The sequence below is a fragment of the Rhynchophorus ferrugineus genome, unplaced genomic scaffold, assembly GCF_030347505.1.
Source record: "Rhynchophorus ferrugineus isolate W39M unplaced genomic scaffold, kcgeb_rfMv2 rfM3, whole genome shotgun sequence".
NCBI lineage: Eukaryota > Metazoa > Arthropoda > Insecta > Coleoptera > Curculionidae > Rhynchophorus > Rhynchophorus ferrugineus.
The window spans coordinates 52,655,954-52,667,942 of record NW_027472582.1 but is presented as its reverse complement, the minus strand read 5'-3'; the positions used below and the strand labels follow the sequence as shown (position 1 = coordinate 52,667,942).

The 11,989-nt window shown below is 31.7% G+C and overlaps 2 protein-coding genes across 2 annotated transcripts; both read left to right on the top strand.

Moving 5' to 3' along the window:
• Nucleotides 1–3,578: 3,578 nt before the first annotated feature.
• On the top strand, nt 3,579–4,277 carry LOC143193909 (endocuticle structural glycoprotein SgAbd-8). The gene is made up of 3 exons (XM_076400350.1): nt 3,579–3,639; nt 3,740–4,008; nt 4,067–4,277. Exons 1-3 carry the CDS (start codon nt 3,628–3,630, stop codon nt 4,203–4,205), a joined length of 420 nt encoding a protein of 139 aa, XP_076256465.1. The 5' UTR covers nt 3,579–3,627; the 3' UTR covers nt 4,206–4,277.
• A 4,663-nt stretch (nt 4,278–8,940) lies between these two features.
• Nucleotides 8,941–9,654, top strand: LOC143193905 (endocuticle structural glycoprotein SgAbd-8). The gene is made up of 3 exons (XM_076400347.1): nt 8,941–9,000; nt 9,126–9,394; nt 9,454–9,654. The coding sequence occupies exons 1-3, from the start codon at nt 8,986–8,988 to the stop codon at nt 9,590–9,592; spliced, it is 423 nt and encodes a 140-aa protein (XP_076256462.1). The 5' UTR covers nt 8,941–8,985; the 3' UTR covers nt 9,593–9,654.
• Nucleotides 9,655–11,989: the final 2,335 nt, after the last annotated feature.

Below are 11,989 nucleotides of genomic sequence, written 5' to 3'. Positions count from 1 at the left end.
AACTTTTAAAATTACTGGAAAAAACACATGATCAATGAATTCGTGTGATTGATATTTTTTCTCCTTTTGAATCTTGTCTGAAATTTATTAAAGAGCTTGAGCTGGTTTTTCGTCCAACAACTTTTCCAAATTACAGTCAGCGAACGATCACTTTAAAATCGACGAAATCAACAACTGGGCTATGATGGAGCAACATCACCATAAGTTTCTAAATATATTTAATATAATGAAAACTTTGTTTTTCCTTTAATAGATCTCTTTTATAAAAATACATAATAAGCACATAATATAGAGAAAAAATATGAGGAATTTAAAATAATTTTGAAAATTATTCAGTAGATTTTTCATCGCTAACCGCTATGTAACCAATTTTTCTTCAAACTACCAAAATCTTAATACCATTTCCACACTGGCCTCGAGAATGGCGCTCGGTGAAATCCACGGGTCGATTCAATTCGACGTTACCCTCGACGGGTTTTGCTCAATGAGCGCCACGTGGTTTTTGGGACTCCCTCCGGTATCCTAAACCATTACAGGAATATTGGCACTAAGTAAAGGGAACAATTTTCTATATTTAGTATCTTACTCGAATCAATTTCTATTACTATTCCCTAAGAGTTAAAACTCATATCGAACATGGACAGACCACATATTAGTCATTAATTATTATTATAAAAGTTTAAAAAATTATCTCTTCCGAAAACACATTCGTCTTGAAAATACATTCGTCACGAAATTATATCCTAACTTGAAAATATAACTTAACGAAATAATAGCCGATCATGAAACAATATTCTATCTAAAGATATTTCATCCGGAAATATCCTGTGGAAAATTTGTCTTAGTTCATATACCAGAAAGAAAAAAATTTCCTCGAATCTTCCTCCCTGGTACCACTTTTTTTGCCTGAAACCGGGAATGGAAATCAATCACGGTTACCTAGTTACTGAGATCGATATGAAAGACGAGTTGGACTAGGTTATATGAAGGCTGCCTTTGGGCTACTCACTAAACGCTATCCTATTAGCTGATCCCATGATCTTGACTGATACTTCTTCCTTTCGGTAAGGAGGGTGCCCGTAATTGGTAAAATTGTTAAGACGCATGAGGGCCTGGCGAAGGTATGATGTCGTTATCACACTATACATCTCTCGAACCTGAGTTAATCGTTCGACGCAGAAGGTTGAGACGATTTGAAATAAGAGCACGACGGGGTAGGACTGCGATATAATTAGGCCGCGAAGAGCCGAATGGTTTAAGGACCTCAAATATCGACCAGTTCGGTAATACATCTATTATCCGAGAGACGAGGAGTATGACATCTCTTCCTCTATGAATTTTATTAATCTGCACGAGCCAGAGGGCATTGATTACTCTCCTGAAAATTTCATTCAGAAAAACTTGAAGAAAAACGTTCTAGAAACGATGCGAAAATCTGACTAGGTGAGACGCATTTGAGATATACACTAAAACCGTGTAGAACGACTGAACTAATCAGCATCTTATATAGGTGAGTCTTGATGGGGTGTTGAAGGCTGCGGAAAGTGAAGGGGTTTTAGTTGAAGTGAAGAATGAGATAGGTGGCTTGATCTTAGATTGATCTGAGAAATGCACAGTGTAAACCGCCTCTAATGAAGTAAGACGGCCTGAGTTTTCGGAGGGTTGACTTGCAACCTCCAGACATCGAACCGCTGGACCGTTTCATTGAGCTGGTTCTGAAGTCTGCCTTCGATACGCACGAGAATAGCTTCTGGAAGAAACGGAGTAAGTAGTACCAACTACATAAAATTATACTACGACTTGGAGACATAAAATGAACCTTGGAATTTCTGAATTGGATTTGGAGACATCGTTGGAAAGATTATCTTTAATTTTCACCTAGAATGATCGTTTTGACTAAAAATACTTAATGAGTGCGGTTAAATCTTCGGATAAACCTAACCGAATGCATTTTGCCACTACCCTTCATGCCAAACCTTGGCTAGGCCCATAATGACCGCTCCAGGCCTTTCACGTCGGTTAAAGGCGTGATTAATTTTTGCGACCAGACGATGGGCCTGGTGGCTCATCTGAAATGATGCTGTTTGCCTCCGCAGTGAGAGCGTTCAGAATTGCTCTTTCAGCAATTTTGGAAATAGAGCTTAAGAGACTAATGGATATGTAATTTGAAAGTGAAGACTGCTGTTTAGGGAATGACTGCGATGAACACACGCATCCACGATGAAGGAAAGTGTTGCAATCTCAGAATAGAATTTACTATATTGACAATTTCGGCAAGCTGCTTGCGTGAGAGCTACTTGATTTAGGCTATCGAGATGTTACTCTAGGCCTTCTTGTTTAGAGTCTTGCTGATTATTTGTGACACAGATTGCGAAGTAACTAGATAGTCTCGTAAATAGCTAGAAGGTACTTGAGAATGAACGGATTTGGCTTTCCTAATAATTTTATTGTTTCCGGTGATGTGGACATTAATGGCATGGGGTAGACATTCCATCTGTCCCTCATACGTTTTGGCAAGGAACTCGACCTCTTTGCAGTCAGTGACGTCCAAAGTCCCTGTTTCCATTGACTTTAGGTGGGATGACGTTTTGCGTCTTCTCCACGAGACATCTAGAAAGATGCCACAGAGATTGAGGACCATGCAGCCTTTGGTGCGCTAGAAATGAATTTCATTTCTCAGCTCACCAGGCTTTGACCGGTATTCTTCACCTTCTGACATACTCTGTTAGCCACCATTTTGTTTGCAGGATCGAGCGAGTTACGTGCCCTTCGAAAAATACGATTCTGGAAACGAATAAGAGTTTTAATATTCCCAGGAAGTGGATCACTAGGAGAATAAGATTGAAATTAAATTTTGGAAGTTGAGTTTTGAAAGGCAATCTGGATGTCTTTAGTTAGCCGGGACACAGCATGCTCGAGTTGATCAAGCGGATCGATCTTTGGAATTGACCGGCCAAAAACGCGAACACTACAAATAACATATCTCTGTAATACTTAATACAAGCACCTAATGATACAGCTTGCGCTTTATGTTGTTTACTGCTTTGTGATGTGACATAATTCACAAAACAAGAGCACTTAAAATTACAGAACTCACCTATCAGCTTTCCTGCAATTGTATAGAAATGTTAAATTATAGATCCTTCAGTATCAAAGCTATTGATTGGTAGAATTATATATCCCAAATAACCATTTTATACTAAGTGAAAAATAAATGCAAAACATAAGAAAAGTTTAAATAGTAAAATATTACAAAAATAAAATAATAAGAAGTAGGCATTTAATTATTACAAGATTTGCTTCTTTATTTTGAATATAAGTACTTAATTAACGATCTTTTTCATTTAAAATATATGGATCACCTGATACCAAGAAATGGTAATTAATAAATTAGCACTAACGCATGATTCTGGCCATATTTTAATTTTAAATGTCAATATTTCCATACGATTAGTAAGTGAAAAAAGAGAACCGATTTTATATCATTGACCATGAAACTGAGAAATTTTTAGGCTGACCTTTAATACAATGGTGAAGCAACTGAATTTTTGCATATAAAAAAGAATTTGTTTGGTGCCATCGACACATCAGTCCGATTTGTTTCTGTGTACAGAAGCTTAGGTGAAAATGAAATTCATGGTAAAATATGCTTTATTATTTGTATATTAAACATATATAATGAATGTTAAATAATTCTGTTATTAGCCAGCAAATATTTAAATATTTTTTTTATATTTAGATTGTTTCTCTAGCTTTGGTGGCTGTTGCTTCAGCTGCTTCAGTATCTCAAACACCAATTCCAATTCTTAGACAAGAACAAGATATCAGCCCTGACGGTTCTTTCTCTAGTGCATTTGAAACAGGAAATGGCATCAGCGCTCAGGAATCTGGAGTATTGAAGAATGCTGGAGTTAAAGATGCTGAAGCTTCAGAAGTTAAAGGATCTTTTTCTTACACCGCCGATGATGGTACACCAATTCAACTCTCTTACGTAGCTAACGAAGCTGGGTATGATATACTGAACTGAGTTGAAAGTGAAACAAATTAAGTGGATTTATCGTTCTAGATTCCAACCTCAAGGTTCTCATCTTCCAGTAGCTCCAGTTGATACCAACACCCCACCAACCCCACCACCAATTCCAGCTGCTATTCAGAGAGCTCTCGATTGGATTGCCGCCCATCCAATTAAAGAACTTCAAGAATAAACCTTAGGTCCAATTTTAGGAATAATTAAATTGTAAAAATGTATATAATAAAATACGAAATAACACATAAAACTGTTTTTAATTATACGGTACTTGAAATGTTTTCTGCTAGTTTTCTGTTTAGTTAGTGTTTCTGACTCAGGTATTCATATAGTATATATATGTTATATATATATATATATATATATATATATATATATATATATTATATTATATATTATATATATATATATATATATATATATAACTATATAGTTATATACGTATAATATGTATATAAGCTAAAGGCGTGAAGTAATTTGTCGAGGATTGCAGATTTATGTAATATTATTTGTTTAATTGGGGTTGATTGGGTTATGCTAATCTTTTTGTCTGTGTTAGATGTTGTTTAAATGTTGTGTTTATTACTGATTCTGCTAATCTTGTATAGCATGCAAGTTTGTAATTGTTTTTCTTTCTCACTTTTTATTTTTTCGTACGTTCTTTAGTGTCTTTGTATAACCATTCTGAAACAGTTATTTATAGCTTAATAGCAAAAAAAACCGCTAACGCATTGAGGGTTGTTATGTCTGATTGGATTCAATTATTTTCTTATTAAAAATATTGTAAAATATTTTTTACAGAGGCTTATACGAATAATTTAAATCGCTCTTTATATATTTATTCATAATTTAATGTGTTCTTTAATTTCTCAAATCAATCCTTAATTATTCTATTTTTTTTATTATTAGTGTTTAAATATAAGGTTTGAAGAATATAAATTTGTTATGTATTGTCCGTATATTTTAAACTAAATATGTGAAAGTATAAGTGCTATCTTTGAAAGTAATTGCATCGTGTTATTTTTATCATTGTATATTGAGTTACAATGTATCTAGTCAAAATTAATTTCAACCCCAATTCACAGAATAAAATGCATATAAAAGTGAAACTGAAGTATAAGAATAGAAGCTCTAATGAAGTTTGATCTTCTCGATATGACCACCGCATGCCTCGATGTATAAAACCAGAAAGATTAGAGATCTTCCAATCCAATCAAATCGTTATACAAGATGTTAATACTGTCTATGCTTTTCATACTAATCCTGAACATCATGCTTTTTAAGGAATTTTCATAGTTAGAGGGTATCTGGTGTATCACTAGTCCTGACATCAGTTCCATAACTCATGAAATACCAACGATATTCCGGTCGCTCGGAAAACAGGCCTCGAATTGGTTAAATGGATATGGACCATGTTTGCCTGGATTAAATGGACCTAGTTTGCCTGCTCACTACTATCTAGTATCGGCAGATATCATAAAATCAACCGAAGGGGGTTTTTAGTTGTTGGTACAATTCATTTAATATATATTTCATTAGAAAAATAATAGTGCTGTTGGTTTTGTTAAATTAGAAATGTTAATAATATTTCAGAGGCAAAATATAAAGTATTGCTTATTATAAATATAATTAATGAGGATAATATTCAATACATGATAATACTCAATATATATTTTATTATAATTACGTTATATTTATGGTCATACCAATTAGAAATAGGACAGTTCCTGTATTGTAATTTCATATGCAATGTTATTTCTATACTATGTTACAATATGTTTTATTATACATAGAAAAAATAGAAATTTCACGGTATAGGCGACCTTGGGGAAATATTTTGTTTAGTTCAATCAACTGCAGCGCTGCGATCGCAAATTGTGATTGGCTAGTTTAAATTCTAGTGTTTAAATTTTTAGTGTTTCAACTGTCCAATCCATAATGATTTTCAAAACCAAATTTTAAGTTATTATGAGGTATGATTGTATTTTTGGTTTAATGAAGTTAATGCAATATCAACAGGGAAGGATTTAAAGTTTACCTTCAATATATCAAGATAAGTTAGAACTCTAATAGATCCCATAAAATTGATGGCACTAAACATATATGGGAAGGCGTTATAGAAGAATTATAGATATTTTAATATTGCATAGAATAGAGTTCATAATTGTTTTTTTGCTTTTTGTTTATATATATATTTATATTATTTACACTTATGTATATTTGTATAGGATTTTATTTTAATAAATTAATTTTAAAATTTAAATTTGATTTTTATTTAAATACTATTGGCCAATAAATGTGACGTCACAAAATAATCAGGGGAAATGGCAGACCAATCAAAGCAAAGTATTTTCCTTACAGGTTTCTACCTAACTATTTTAAACTAACCAATCAAATTCGCGTTGTCAGCGCCGCCAATGATTGGACTAAGTAAAACTTTGCCCCACTACTTACCATTGCAGTTGCACACCCTTGTTATTATATTCTACTGACAGTAACGTCAAAACTATAAGAGTTATGTTCAGTCAAAATAATACTTCAAAATATTCTTTAAAATGTCGAATTTTGGGTCTGAAAACTTGTATTTCAATATTGGTGATTAACTATTTGGTGTTCATTCTAGAATAAACTTGGTTCCATTTATGTATATATGGTAGAGTATACAAATGGAGGGAAAAAAATAGTTACGTTATACTCTAGAATTTATAAACTGGAAGCTAAAAACAAAATTTCAAGTTCGATTCCAATTGGTGTGCTTGAGTTCAGCTTTGACTGAAGAAATTATAGTTTTACAAACAAAAATATAATAAATTGATTCTGTAACATGACAAAGCTTAGTTAGACATTTCTATGAAAACTTGAAAATATGTTACATTTAGTGTCATTGTAAATTAGCATTGTCATTAGGCACGATTCTTCTCATCTATATTATTTTTAAGTTGATACTACTGCAATCAATTATAATAAAGGTTATAATAACACACAAATGGATTATTTATTATGTTTTTCTAAATTTCCTTCCTATCTGTCAAAATAACAGTTGAATCTTATTGGCATACAATGCATTTTTCCAGATCCTGAATGATATTTGATATTCTTAATAGTGTTTCAAGAGTTAGCCAGCAGTCTGGTAGATATAAATCAAGTAAATCAGGCTGTTGTTGACTGAATGAACGGAAATAAACTGATTAAATCTAGTTCTAAATGATTTATCGCTTTAGTAAGAGTGAACTTCTCTCAAACAAATAAATTGAATTGACTTCATTAAATAAATAAGGAACTCTAAAATACTTTAAAAATAATCGAACTTAGATTTTTAATATAAAAAAAAAAACGTTTTATAATAAAATACGTACATATTCATCGTTGTAATAACTAAATAAAAATAAAAAAAAACCTTATTTAACCTATCTACTACACGTATTTTTATTCTTCTATATATAATCTTATTTAGATTAATACCTACCTACGCCTATTTATCTATATTCAATATTATTTTAACTACTACTAATTCATCAGTTTGAAGTCAGTGCCGAGCACTAACAATACAAAAATATTAATATAATTTTGTGACATACAAAAAATGAAATTACGGACAAAACCAATTTAATTTGTTGCTCATACAGACTTCAAAGTGATTCGTTGGTAGTAGTTAAAATAATATTGTAAATAAAGAAATTGATTTAGGTAGGTATTAAGCCATATTGCGTATATATATATATATATATATATATATATATATATATATATATATATATATATATATATATATAGTAGAATATAAACTAGTTGTAGTAGATAGGTTATTACTACGATTATTATGTACATATTTTATCTTAAAATGTTTTTTTTGTGTTAAAATTCTAACTTTAGTTATTTTTAAATTTTTAGTGAGTTCGTTATTTATTTATTTAAGTTACTTCAACTTATTTTTTAAAAATATTTTCTTTATTTATTTTTAGTGTTAGATATTTACTCAATAAATTATTAGGTAAGTATTAAATAATTATTATTTTTTATATATTTCAAAGTATCCTTTTACCAACTATGGGTTTATCTGGACTGGGCCTAAAGTTTAACGTGGGCTCCAAAGCACGGTCCTCTGCATTAAAGCCTATCGACTGGCGAGTGACTAACTTTAGAAATCATCCCAGAAGCCAACCGGTCTTATCCAGACTGGTAACTGGCGTGACTGGGATCATTTTCCTTGTGGGATTTTACACTCTTTGCCTAGAACATTCACAAATTTTAAACAATCACAAACATAAATTTTACAACCATGCCCCAGCAGGATTCGAAGCCGCGGCTATCGCAACAGTAGGAGGACTGTCCCATCGCCTTTACCACTGCGCCACCAAGCCGAAAGTATAATTTATTATTTAGTGAGTTACATATTTATATTTTGAAGTCGGTTAATTTTTTTGTTAAAAATATTTTATAATGTTAATATATTTTATTTATATAATCAAGAAAATGCGACATCATATTTTGTTTAATCATATCATATTCACAAATTAGCGTGGAACACTAAGGAATCTTTGATATATTATTATGAAATAGAGTTTAAGGATATTTTTAAAATAGATTTTTTGTAATTTATATAAACGTAATATAAATATTTTAATTAAAATATACTTATTATAAGAAGCTCAACATATATATATTCATTTTAGTTAATTTAGAGTAAAACTGAACCCGTTATATTTTACATATATTTTGACTTTAGAATTCTAATAAATTAACGGTATTGATAATTTGGTTTTAAATGGCAATATATTCAAGTTTTTATTATGTGATACAGAATTTCGTATGAATGACCATGAAATTGAGAAATTCGCATAATAGCCTTTAACAGAGAGATGAGGCAACCAAAAGAATCTTTGCATATAAAAGGAATTTGGTGTAAACGAGCTGCATATCGACCCGATTAGTGTCTGTGTATTGAAGTCTAAACAGCAATGAAATCATTCATGGTGAGACTAACTAAATTTTAATTTTTATTATTCGACAATTTAAAAACAAAAAGTTTCGAGTTTGTAAAGAATCTCAAACTTAATTTGTACTAATTTTAGTTTATACATTAACATATTTGTTTTAGATTGTTTCTCTCGCTTTGGTAGCTGTAGTTTCAGCTGCTTCTGTATCTCAAACACCAATTCCAATTCTTAGGCAGGAACAAGACATCAGTCCCGACGGTTCCTTTTCCAGTGCTTTTGAAACCGGAAACGGTATCAGTGCTCAGGAATCTGGCGTATTGAAGAATGCTGGTGTTAAAGATGCTGAAGCTTCCGAGGTTAAAGGATCATTCTCCTATACTGCTGATGATGGGACACCTATCCAATTATCTTACGTAGCTAACGAAGATGGGTAAGTTATACTTTTTAATCACAGCACAACTAAAAAATATAATATGCTTCAATTTCTAGATTCCAACCACAAGGTGCGCATCTTCCAGTAGCTCCAGTTGACACCAACACTCCACCATCTCCACCACCAATTCCAGCAGCTATTCAAAGAGCTCTTGACTGGATCGCTGCCCATCCAATCAAAGAACTACAAGAATAAATATTGGTTCGAATTTGAAAATCTGTAAATAATGTACATAATAAATTGGGAACTAATATACATGAATGTGTTTGTTGTGCTCTTTATAGTAGAACGTTTGGGTACATTCCATTTTTGAAACAGATGCCTTTAAATTCGCATATTTTTGGTAATATGCATTCAATAAAGCCAAACTTTGGCATATTTGATTGGTAACAATTCACATAATATTTTGGAGCATTATTTGTTTATACAGTAAGAAGCGGTTTGCGCTTTGAAAATTGATATTCCAGAAGTAATATTTTTAATGAAGTATGAGGAGAATCTGAATGAAGGGAATCTGAATTTATTTTTAGCTTCCGTTCGTTCAAGAAATATTAGTGTTTAAGATAAACCTCATCCCGGTAGGCAATTCATTAAAGGAAATCGATGAAATTCTGTAAAATAATGGGGTAGAACGACATATTGTATCTTGTGATATTATTGTGGAATTAAACATTGAAAACAGAACAGTTTCAAACTGTTTACATAAATGAAGCAGAACAAATAATAGTGTAGCGGAAGTACAAAATAGTCTATTTAATTATTGATTATTGACCTCTGTGAACAGACCTCGAAAAATAAATAAGGAACTCACTAAAAATTAAGAAATAATCAAATTTAGATTTTTAACACAAAGAAAAACAATTTAAATTAAAATATGTACATAATAATCGTTTTAAGAACTAAACAAAATAATAAAAACTTTATCCTATATACTAGTATATATACAATTTAAAAATAAACACAAGAAATGGAGGTTTTATTCAGACAGCGCACATCAGCACCCATACCGAAGTGGTAATGGTTATTTGGTCAGCAAAACTAAATTTAGCGTAGGTTAGATCCTATGGAGAAAATCGATCTCTCGTAAAAATCCGAGGAGTCTGTCTGTATATATTCCTGTTAAGGCATTTAAATAATTTTGCAGCCCATTCATATTTCTAATCTGGATGAGCCGTGGACTATCGTTCAATATGTCATAGTCTGAAATACGGACACGATGACAAGTGACCATGCCCCAAGTAACCCAATCTCTGTCGATTCAAAGATACATGGTGACGAAAGGAAGGAACACGAAGAGAGGAAAAAAATCAGCTTTAACATCAAAGAGCATGTTGTGGCAGGCTTGAAGCTTTGAATTAGTGAAACTTGAAATCAATGGGATAAGGTCGGTATGAACACAAACATACGTTTCCTGGTATACCAACGTTTCACCTTATTTGATATAATAGAAATGCGCTTAAAAACTCTATTAGGCCATTAGAATTTTAGACTTCTATTAATAATGCACGAATTATTCCATTATCCCGCTTTATCGCCAGATTTACATCCCTTTGACTAATAGTTCTTCCCATATTTCAAAAAGTCCTTTTCTGGAATTTGATTTTTATTAAAAGAAGTGGATTAATAGAAGAGGTGATTTAGGAGGCATATGAATATATAAATTGAAGAATCGCGATACTTGTAACTATAAATTCAATTTTATGTGTTATTAGGTGCCTAATTTAGATCGAAGCGTGTTTCAATAGTCTTAATTATCCCACTAACCTGAATTTTCATTTTCTTAAAATCATTTCCAATAACAGTTAATTATGTTTTATATATTTATTTATTATGATTCATTCAGTTTATATTATATTGTGAACACAGTATAAAATATTAGTAAGAGACCCAAGGTTTGAAATATTTAGATATTATAACCATTAGATTTATTGTTTTAGTTTAATGGCTTTTCTCATCTTATATGTTCCAATTTTTAAATGAGGGTTACTCGAAGATCAATTTCTAGTTTATATTCCAACTACAACAGGAGTTTTGTTGGGACTAACCTGCATTATATGTATGGTAATAGGTCATGTCTCCTTAATCAAAATATTATACATTTGAAAGATAATTGTGGGGTCTAGTTTATTTTATATGTTAAACTCCAAGAAATAAATTTATTTAACAGCACTAATATTTAACACAATGTGTTATTATTTTTAAATGACGCTACTGTTATTCTCCTCTATAGCTTGAGGTTGTTATTTGTTATTTCAGTTATTTGATTTGATCTTTCAAGTCACTGATAGCTGGTTCTGTAGCAGATCTGGACATTTCAGATCTTCCATGCGTTACAAACATTGTGTTAGCCCATTCAACCTGCTTATCTAAATTTCCATCACAGAAACGTCTAAGAAGTTTTACACAGTTTTGCACCAAAAATTGGGATACCATCTGTGTAAACAACATTTACTGTTTGTTTGTTCAGAAATGGGGAAGTTGTAAGTATTATCACAAGCTCGACTTCGAACTTCTCTGCCCCAGCTACGTGCTCTTGAGGATTCATGTTTTTACTTTTTTCTATACCAACAGAAATACATTTATTTAACAGCA